Raw genomic sequence first — 11,195 nt, 5'->3', positions numbered from 1 at the left:
GCCCGGCGCGCCTCTCCGGAGATCCCCAGGCCGGGCCTCGCCGTCGCCCCGCCGGACGAGACTGCCGAGCTGCCGGCGTCGCTCTGTGAGGGGGCCTCCCCTGGCCTGGCCAGCCCCTTCCGGAGTCCAGGCTTCCGCCCCAGGAGCGCTCTTCTCTCCAGAGCGGAGCCCGGCCCGGCTGCCTTCCTGGCAAGAAAGCCCCGTCCGGGGCTGCCGCAGAAAAGACTCGAAGCCGGAAGGGGCGGTTTGGATTTCAGCCAAGCTAACAGGCAGGAGCGTTTGGGGGGCTGGTGAGAGAAGTTACAGATGCCTACAAATTATAAACGCCGTGCTGGCCTAACTTGACAGTTTCACTATTCAAGCTCTTGCAGGATACGTCCATATGTTCAAGTGACATGGCAACCATTTCTCTCCCGTATGTCCATTTGTGAACCCCTTTTCTCTCCTAAAACAATCATTTAAACTTGTTAAAAGAACCAAAATATATTTTATTGATCCTTAAGCTATGTCTGAAAGAAATTAGAAATGTCACATTTTTAGATGGGCAGCTAAGACAGGAATGTACTCAAATCTGTTTTGCAGTGTGTAATTAGCACTCTATATCTTCCTTAATGGTTCAAACGATGTAACATATTCCGATTTAAAATGGAACCCCAAACCAGTAGTGTATGATGGGGACTGGGGCTGTGGTTGTGTTTAGCTTGGGGAGGAGAAGATTAAGGGGGACATGATGATAATGCTTTTTAAATATCTGAAAATCTGCTCTAGAAGGCAAATCCAGAGCCAGTAGGTGGGAACTACAGGGAAGCAGATTTTGGCTAGCAGAACAGACAGCAGTGGGAGACAGTGGGCTCTGCTTCCCTAGAGGTTTGCCTGTGTAGTGGCATCCTGCCCTGAGCAAAAGGGCTGTCAGACTATGGGACTTGGACTACCATACTTTCCAACACCATGGTTTGCATTCAGCAATGTCCTGTTCAGGGTAACCCCATGGAAATGAATGAACCTAAGTGGGTCATGTCCATGGTTCTACTCTGAGGAGGAATAGTGTTGAGCCCCATCCTTTGAGTCTAGTGAGATGCTTGAATCACTTCAAATTTGTGTAAACAAATGCTTTGATTTCCTGGGGAAATGTCGTGCTCTGAGTTTTTTTATGTCAAAACTTTTTTATGCCGGGAGTGGGGGGGGGGCAGAGGAAAAGTGGTCAGAACCACAAGTGTGACATTTTCCTTTGTACAGTAGGGTACTCAGATACCCCACACACTTGGACATCCCTCAGTGTAGGGCGGGCATGTCCAAAGCCTGTTTCCGGGGCCTAATCTGGCCCATCTGTTGATTTAATCTGGCCCCCGTGGCAGTATATGTCCTGGGGTAAAATCCTTAAAAAAACTTTGGGGTAAAATTGTAAAAAAATTCAACAACTGCAATCCTAAATATATAAAAAAATAAAAAACACTTCTTCAGATACACTGAAACAGAAGTCACCAGACCCTTATATATAGTGGGATGGTGGGGTGGGGTGGGGTTTTTCTCAGGCGGGTAGTAGGAGATGGGTGATAGACTCAATGGTTATGGTAAATCACTCATCTCTTTGTGTGCATGCACACAAAAGCTTATACAGTACCAAGAACAAACTTAGTTGGTCTCTAAGGTGCTACTAGACAGTTTTTAAATTTTTTTTAAATATATTTCGACTGTGTCAGACCAATACAGCTACCTACCTGAATTTTCAATCCTAAAAGCAGCTCAACAACTTTGGGGTCAACTTCAATCCTAAAAACAAAAAGCTCAACAATTTTGGTCGGCCCTCATGCGTGTTCACTTCATCAAATCTGGCCCTCTTTGAAAAAAGTTTGGACACCCCTGGTGCAGGGGAACAAAAAGCATGAGCAGAATTCAAGGCCTGGCAAAAACACAGACCCTACTTAGTACCCTCTTTGAGCAAAGAATGTGGCTGTGAATGGGGTGTGGTCTGGAGAGAATCCTAAGGGCCAAATAGAGAGGTCTGGAGTGCTGCATTTGGTCTCTGCGCTTGACATTCCTCATCCCTGAAATAAACCGAAGCCCATTTTGGGCCAGTGGATAGAGCCTGGGTTTGGGAGGCTGAGGATGCCTCTTTGCCACATGCAGGTGGTGACCCAGTTACCAGTCTTTTCCAGTTAGCCTCCTTTTTTGTTACAGCATCACTTGCCTTGGTCCACATGTTTCTAGCCTAGTGTCTGGAGCCACACAGATGTGTTGGCTACTTGTTTCCTGAATTTTAGTGTCTTTCATATGTTGCAATTCCCAGCAGCCCTTGCAGGGAATTACAGAGTGTACAGAACATGCTTCATGTAACATTATCTCAAAGGTTTGTGCTGCACACTGGTTTTATCAGCTCAGCTCCTTCTGTATGCAACAAGGTAAGATTTTTAAAAAACAATACTGAGATATGGAAACAACTTTTGTCACTCCTGGTATTACAGAGAGTTAAAGCTTTAGGTTTGAAACATCCTTGACAGCCTACCTTTTGTTTCATGTAAACATGGTTGTCTCTGTTTAACTTTCAATACCACTAAACTTGCAGGATTTCTTGTTTTGACCTGGTTTGTATGCTAGCATTGTTGGGTCATTTCAGAGATGTCATCTGAGCAATGGCAACAAAGCTCGCTTTTGATGTTTGTGCTGCTGCTTTGCAACAGTGGAATGCCATTTCTCAAGCCTTTTCATGTTCTGTTCAGCACCAGATTTAGTAAGTCTCTATAGCAATGTTGTGAAGGCTGCCCGCACAGGCTTAGCTGACGTTTTTGTTAAAAATGAAATGGCAGCCGCAACTCTGGCAACTCCTTGTAGATATGGGAAGGCGAAGAGTAGTGGACAGTCTGTATGGGATAGTAACTCCCTCTGCTTTGGGAATGGGCTGGTGGGTTAACAAGTGCAACAGGAGATGTGCGACTGCTACCTCTGATTATTTGCAGGGCTGCCTAGGAATACATCCCTGCAGCTGTACTACATGCATGTGTAAATCTGTGTAACCCAGAGTTAGGCATCTCTGTGTCTGCACCACAATATAGAAATAGGTTTTCCATATCTGAAAATCCAGTCTTTCTATCCTTTCTTCTCTTCCAGGTGACTCCATGATTTTGTTTTAATTGGAGGCAAAATGCCAGCATAATTATAAGTCTGGTATAAAGAACTGTGAAGTCATGATGGATGTTGGAAAGTGGCCAATATTTACTTTGCTTTCGCCACAAGAAATATCAACCATCCGAAAAGCATGTGTGTTTGGAACATCTGCCAATGAAGCGATATACATCACCCACAGTGATGAGGTAAATATTGGGTTGTCTAGGTTAAATGGCTTAACTTAAAAAAAAAGTTTGTATATCTGGTGCATAAGCCAAAAACAACACAAGTGATTTGCAAATGTTCATTCTTAGAACCTTACATTTGTCCCTATTGAAACTGACTTTGTTAGTTTTGTCCCAGTTCTCCAAAGGTTGGTAAAGATTCATGGCTTCCTATATCAATGTTATAAACATGTAAGAATAAGAAAAATAAAACATTTCTAAGTACAAACGCTGTATATGTGGAGTAATTTCAAAGAAAGAAAATTGAACATACAGGTGATAGTTAAGTAAATTATACAGTGGCTTTCATGGGTATAATTCCAACCAAAATGTGTTTTGACCTTGGATGTTTAAAATCAGAGTGTTCCTTTCATATTATAAAAGAAATCCAATTTCATAAAATAATCATAGCTCCAGCATTTCTTATCCATAGCATACTGTGTTGAGTTTGCCAGATTTTGGCCATTTAGAGTTCATTGCAAAACCATGCTATCGTTATAAAGACACTATAGCTGAAATGGATATAGTAAGAATCCTATTAAATATAAATTGTATATTTACCCTGATTCACTTTCATCTTGATGACTGTTGCTATAAATATAAGCATTAAAATATAGTGTTATTGGTCTCTCTTTCCAGGTATTTGTATTTGGATTAAACTGTAGTAATTGTTTGGGAACTGGAGATAACCAGAGTACCATTGTACCAAAGAAACTTGAAACTTTATGCGGAAAGAGGATTCGCAGCCTCAGTTATGGAAGTGGACCACATGTAATACTTAGTACAGAAGGTAGTTTTGCTCTTGAGCAATACTAATTGCATGCTCCCTAAATTTAAGCAAAGGTCGTTAGAAATGGATTCCAAGAAAATGTGGTTGTGGCCTTGCGGTGTTGGCAAGTCCATTCCAACAACAGGTTGTTCCAGCTTAACCTCCCTGTGTGGCTGCATCTTCCCCTCAACTCCTGCACACATATATTGATACTCTTTCCAATCTAGTCTCCCATGTCAAAGAATGGATATCTTCTCTTCTCATCTGATTTTAAGTAAACCGATTCATGGAATAGCTGTAATTGGATGAATGAGTGAAAGTGTATATTGTTCCTTCTCTTTGGCCATGACAGTTGATTACTTTGTTGGGCAAGACACTAAATTACTTTACTATGTTGCTTCCAATGGGATGTGGACATGGTTTTAAAAATATTTGCCCATCTTAAATATTTGTGGTAAGCTTGGGCTGCAGAATTTTATTAGGCACTTCCCTCTCGCCAAGGGTGCAAACTGGTGGCTCTCACAACGTTGTTGGATTGCAACCCCCATGGATCTTTTCCTGCCTTCACGCAATGTTGTCTCCAACGTCAACCCTAAGAATGAGAATAGTCTTTTGACATCTTCCTTTGATGCATGTGTGCAGCTTGTGCTAAAGGCGGAGCCTGTGGCTGCAATTGCCAGTGTTTTCCTTTGTGCAGCAGCATTCACCAGACCAGGGAGGAGTAAAGTTATGTAGATGCTGCAGCGCTTCCTAGGAAAAATAAAATCTAAAGAAGGCTTAAGTGTCTCACTCCATGTGTGTGCACACCCCATTCCCTCAAACCTTTCAGAACGATTGGGTTCTAATTCAGGTACTTATCTTAAGACTTAGGGATATTTTCCACACTGTACAAGCAGAATTCTGCTTGTGAAATAGGACATCCACTTCTTATGCTCTCCCCTACATGCCCCCAAATTCTGCTTTGGAGCAGATTTTGAGGCCACATTGTGGTCTGGAGGGGGCAGAAGAGGAAGTTGCATTGTGGGCGTGGAAGTCTGTTGCATGAGTGGAGCTGTGGCTCTGGATGCAGTCTCTTATATTTTTTCTGACCCGCTTTTGTCTGGTGCTGTTTTTTTTTTTTTTTAAGATATTTATTTTGATTTTATATAATAAAACAAATATCACAATCAAACAAAACAAAAAAGAAATACAATAAAAGACAACATGATCCAACAGAACTAAAAAACACAGTAAAGAACATATGACAAAAAAGATAAGAAAATACAGAAAATAAAGTAAATTAGTTTTTTGATTCTTATCTTTATAACCCTCTTTCCTGATTTCCTCACGTCTCCCTTTCCTGTGTTCCCCTTTACACAATCAGATTCAGCAGATCCTTACCCTCTTTCAAATCTTAATCAATATTATACATTTCAACCTATTATGTCTTCGATTTTCCCTTTCTTTTTAAATCCATTTTTATATGTTCTTTATAACTTAATCCCTTATATCATTTTGTTTAATTTCGACATAATATTACTATGGCCTTTACACCCTTTTCTTTTAAAACAATTTTGCAATTTTCTTTTTACCATGTCACTAATGCCATATTATCTTTATATCCAACATCATCTTAACATTCAAACATTTTACAATGTTTTTGTAGGTATTCTTTGAACTTCTTCCAGTCCTCTTCCACCGACTCTTCTCCCAGGTCTCGGATTCTGCCAGTCATTTCTGCCAATTCCATATAGTCTATCACTTGCATCTGTCATTCTTCCAGAGTGGGCAAATCTTGTATCTTCCAATACTTTGTGATGAGTATTCTTGCTGCGGTTGTTGCATACAAAAAGAATGTTCTATCTTTCTTTGGCACCAATTGGCCGACAATGCCCAGAAGGAAGGCCTCTGGTTTCTTCGGAACAGTATATTTAAATACCTTCTTTAGTTCGTTATAGATCATTTCCCAGAAGGCCTTAACCTTTGGGCATGTCCACCAAAGGTGAAAGAATGTTCCCTCAGTTTCTTTACATTTCCAGCATTTATTGTCAGGCAGGTGATAAATTTTTGCAAGCTTGACTGGGGTCATGTACCATCTATAGATCATTTTCATAATATTTTCTCTTAAGGCATTACATGCCGTAAACTTCATATCAGTGGTCCACAACTTTTCCCAGTCAGCAAACATAATGTTATGACCAATGTTCTGTGCCCATTTAATCATAGCTGATTTAACTGTTTCATCCTGAGTATTCCATTTTAGCAGCAAGTTGTACATTCTCGAAAGTATCTTAGTTTTAGGTTCTAACGATTATGTTTCTAATTTTGATTTTTCCACCTGGAAGCCTATTTTTTTATCCAAATTAAAGGCCTCTCTAATTTGATGGTAATGTGACCAATCTCGCACTTTATCTTTTAGTTTCTCAAAACTCTGCAATCTCAATGTGTCTTGATCTTGTTTTAGTATCTCCCAATATTTCGGCCACTTGGCCTCCATATTGAGTTTTTTCAAAGCCTTAGCCTCCATAGGTGATAGCCACCTTGGGGTCTTGTTTTCCAATAGGCCTTTATATCTTGTCTAGACATTAAACACAGCTTTCCTGACAATATGGTTTTTGAATGCTCTATTAGCTTTTACCTTGTCGTACCACAAATATGCATGCCACCCAAAAGCATTATTGAACCCTTCCAAGTCCAAAATGTCAGTGTTCTCAAGAAGTAGCCAATCTTTCAACCAGCAGAATGCTGCTGATTCATAGTACAACTTCATGTCTGGCAGGGCAAACCCCCCTCTTTCTTTAGCATCAGTCAATATTTTAAATATTATTCTGGGCTTTTTGCCCTGCCAGACAAGTTTAGAAATATCTCTTTGCCACCTCTTGAAACAATCCATCTTGTCCACAATCTGTAAAGTTTGAAACAAAAACAACATTTTTGGCAATACATTCATCTTTATAGCAGCAATCCGACCCAACAAGGAAAGCTTCAATTTTGACCAAATTTCTAGATCTTTCTTAACTTCTATCCAGCATTTCTCATAGTTATCTTTAAATAAATTCAAATTTTTAGCCGTCATGTTAATCCCTAGGTATTTCACTTTCTTAACCACAGTTAAGTCTGTCTCCTTCTGAAACCTTTCTTTTTCCATTATTGTCAAATTTTTCTCTAAACCCTTAGTTTTTTGTTTGTTCAATTTAAATCCTGCCACATGACCAAATTCTTGAATCAATTCTAACACCCTTTTTGTACTAGATTCTGGCTCCTGTAACGTCAACACCAAGTCATCTGCAAAGGCCTTAAGTTTATATTGTTTAGCTCCGACCTTAATTCCTTGGATCAGCTGGTCCCTTCTAATCATGTTCAAAAGCACCTCCAGGACCGAAATAAATAGCAATGGAGAGATAGGGCATCCCTGTCGTGTTCCTTTTTCTGTCTGGTGCTGTTTGGAATTGGGAATCATCTTCTAGGGTTAGATAAATAAATCATGGACATTTGTGCTTTTGTGCCTTTCATAGATGGTGAAGTTTATGCCTGGGGACATAATGGATACAGTCAACTTGGAAATGGGACCACCAATCAAGGTGTTACACCCATTCAAATCTGTACCAATTTGCTAATTAAGAAAGTAATTGAAGTAGCTTGTGGCTCCCATCATTCTATAGCACTATCATCTGATGGAGATGTAAGTCTTTTATATATGTATATTATTACTTGCTAAACTTTTGCTTTTGAGAACCCACTGTTATGCAAATGTGTTCCTGTATTTATTTATTTAAAAGCATTGATATCCCACTTAATATTTCAAAAATCTCTAAACTGTCTTAAATTTTGGGAAGCCCTCAGAGAAAAGTGAATCTGATGTTGCTATCAATCATTGTATTGTGTTTTCCTAGTGAAATATTTTGGACTGAAATCTTACCTTAACAGACAGATAAGATGTAACATGATGTTTCATGATGTAAAGTTACATGATGTAACTTCGCATCACGATGCATGTTTGCAGAAGGAACGGACTACCTGTGGACACAGGCCAGTGTCTGCTGTTTGGCAAGGCTTTTGATGTGTCACCTGCAGATCTGCAGCAGTGGAGTTAAAATTGGAAGAGTTCTAGGGTAAAAATTTTAAAAAAGGTAAAAGGAGAAAATCAACTCAAAGCTGTTCATGCATTATTTTTGTTCTGAAGGAAGTGTGGAGTGTGTGCCCATGATGTCTTTTCATCTTCTTTCCTTGTGGCAAGGTGTATGCCTGGGGCTATAACAACTGTGGACAAGTTGGGTCAGGCTCCACGGCAAACCAGCCCACTCCCCGCAAGGTTTCCAACTGTCTGCAGACGAAGGTGGTGGTTGGCGTTGCATGTGGCCAAACCTCTTCCATAGCTGTAGTGGACAATGGTGAGGTAAGCATTCCAAGGTCATTGCACACATGGCTCTGCTTCTGCGTAAGAAAATGCTAAAGTGCAGAACAAAGGGCTAATAGAAGATGCCCCAGAAACTTTTGTGAAGCTGATGAGCTGCAGTGGCTTTAAACTAGACACCTGCTGGCTGTTCATTGCCATTAGGACTTGTTCTGGCACCTGTATGTTCACTTCATCATCTAAAATTCATTTCTGAAGGTGATGCTGGATCACCTGAGGAAGCAAATCTTGTGGTTAAAGGGAAAAGTAGGATTTGTGACTCATTTGATAATTATTGAAACCTCAGATGCAGTTAGTAAACAATTATTCAAGGCTTAAGTCAAAGGAAGTTTATCCTCAGGAAACGGGGAAACTTGAGCTATAAATAGTGTTGACATTGCTGCTTCCTTGCTCTTAAACGCTGGGAAGTTAAACTTTTTTTTACTTACGCTATGAATCCAGTACATCCAGAACTGTCCTGTAACATTTAGGGGAAGGGCAGAGTAACCAAGTAACTCTGCAAGCAGATTAAACTAAAAGTCATAAAACCCTTCATTTTATAATTTAGGAGTCAATATGCAGTGTTCATATGCACAAAAGAAAAATGAGTCGGCAACAGATAGCTGAAGTGTATGTAGATTAGGATTAGGTGCATTTTAAATCTGCCTTTCTCAGCATCTTTCCCTGAACTAGAGCTATTTTAAATTCATTTTTATTGTTACATTTATATCCCACCTTCAAGGAGTTCCATCTTTCTCCCTCCTCGCCATTTTACCCTCACACCAACCCTAAGAGGTAGGCTAGAGGGAGAGACTGGCCCAGGGTTACCCACTGAGCTTTGCGACCGAGTAGGGCTTTGAACCCTGGTCTACCAGATCATAGTCTAATGCTCTCACCAGCACACTGCACTGGCCACCTCTTTCCCTGGAGTGCATCCAGATTAACTGTTCTTCCTCCTTCGTGAAGGTATATGGCTGGGGTTACAATGGCAATGGTCAACTAGGTCTGGGAAACAATGGCAACCAGCTAACCCCATGCCGAGTGGCTGCGCTACAAGGTCTCTGTGTAATGCAGGTGAGTACAAAATAGTGTAAGTTGTGTTGCTTAATTGTCCCCTGGTTTATTGTGAGCTTCTGTTTAGTGCTTATAACCAAAGCCTAGCCTGCAAACAGTTGGTGTTGAAGAGGCCTGGTAACTATGAGCCTGTAGATGGCTGCCATCTTCACTGCAGCTGGGGCAGCCTACAGTTGGCAGTTTTTGCCAAGGGCAGGAAAAGGGAATAACCAAGACGCAGTTGCCTCTTCCAGACCTGAGATTGTGTTTAGGAAGTGTCAACATTTTACTGGTGATCTTTTGGAGACAAGATGACTTGGGTTATTTCTCAGTTGTTCTGCAAGTATTTTACCAAACCATCAATAATCAGTGAAACCTTTTCATACCTGGGCCAGGGAACCTACAGTTCTCGTGATGTTTGTTGGGCTCTCTCCACCCCCAGCCTCAGTCAGTAGTCAGAAATAACAGGAGTTGCAGTCCAACAGTATCTGGAGAACTGTAGGACACCCCCCTCCACATTTCATAACCTGTGTGCAGACTCCCTTGGCGTTTAAAACTAACCCAGGTTGTGCAACTGATACTTAAGTGTCCAGCAGTGATTTCTCATTCTTCGTGGCCATCTTAGAGTGATGCTAGCATTGATTTCCATTTTCTTTCTTGCAGGTTGCCTGTGGCTATGCACACACAATGGTGTTAACGGATGAGGGCTTGCTCTACGCCTGGGGAGCAAACACTTATGGGCAGCTGGGAACTGGCAGTAAAAGCAACCAGCTAAGCCCAGTGCAGATCATGATGGAAAAGGAGAGGTAAATGTTGCTGCAACTAATCCTTGGAACTGGGAGGCAGGGCTGTTTGAGGTGTCTGTTCATGGCACCCTGAGAAAGAGGTGACTGAATGCCTTTGTCTGTCCGTCTTTGTGTAAAGGGCAACTTCTCGCAGGCTTTGTGGGCAGGGCTTCATCTGTCTTCCTTTCTTCTCTGATCCCTTCTCCGTTTCCACCCTCCCTTCAGACCATGAAGTCTGTGACCCAAGATTTGTTATTTTAAGGCGTCTAAGTTACGGCAAGTCCTGCCAGTACTTTCCACTCTGCAAAAAATGTGTGTCTTGTCTTGTCTCAAACGGAGCTTTGGAATACACTTCACTTTTAGATAAAGTTAGGCAACTAAAATGAATGAGAACCACCTTAAGTTCAGGATAATCTGTTTTTGTTTTCTACTCTAGTGATGTAGGGAGGAAAAGACTGGTATCACTTGCTATACCTGCCTAGGGACTGGATTCTTTTGACTGGGGTGCTTGATCCAATAGCCCTCAGCTGGTGTGATTCTGTGATGCACAGAATAAGCTTCTTTCAAGTCTCCATCCAGAATTTCGTGCTCCTTTCCTGCTTCAAGTGCCCCTAGTAAACTGTATGCCGTTTCATAGTCAAGGGACACAAAAGTTTAATTGTGTCATGTTTTGGAAGGGAAAAAAAAGATTTTATTAATTTTCCAAAAAGTTTTTTAAACAAACAAACAAACAAAGATAAATCTCGGGCGTATTTAAACCAATCTTAGTAACATTGTTAAGTGACTTCCTCGTATCCCCCTGGTTGAATTTCAAAACCAATATTCTTATAGGATTAACTTAATCACTTAACATCTTTCTTTCTTTCAAATTTGGCATTAAACATATTAAT

The 11,195-nt window shown here is 41.0% G+C and overlaps 1 protein-coding gene across 3 annotated transcripts in view; it reads left to right on the top strand.

The window, feature by feature from the left end:
• Positions 1-229: 229 nt before the first annotated feature.
• Positions 230-11,195, top strand: part of RCBTB1 (RCC1 and BTB domain containing protein 1) — a 46,213-nt gene continuing 35,247 nt past the window's right edge. Inside the window, exons 1-7 of one of the 3 annotated variants that reach the window (XM_081855585.1) lie at positions 230-415; positions 3,106-3,308; positions 3,966-4,116; positions 7,590-7,756; positions 8,312-8,470; positions 9,434-9,541; positions 10,184-10,326. In XM_081855585.1, the coding sequence (XP_081711711.1) occupies positions 3,183-3,308; positions 3,966-4,116; positions 7,590-7,756; positions 8,312-8,470; positions 9,434-9,541; positions 10,184-10,326 (854 nt within the window). In that variant the 5' untranslated portion in view covers positions 230-415; positions 3,106-3,182. The remainder of the gene's footprint in view (positions 416-3,105; positions 3,309-3,965; positions 4,117-7,589; positions 7,757-8,311; positions 8,471-9,433; positions 9,542-10,183; positions 10,327-11,195) is intronic. The other 2 variants (XM_081855584.1, XM_081855583.1) reach the window with 2 other exon arrangements.

The sequence above is a fragment of the Podarcis erhardii genome (assembly GCF_964252035.2).
Source record: "Podarcis erhardii genome assembly, chromosome: 3".
NCBI lineage: Eukaryota > Metazoa > Chordata > Lepidosauria > Squamata > Lacertidae > Podarcis > Podarcis erhardii.
This window is presented reverse-complemented; position numbering and strand designations above follow the sequence as displayed.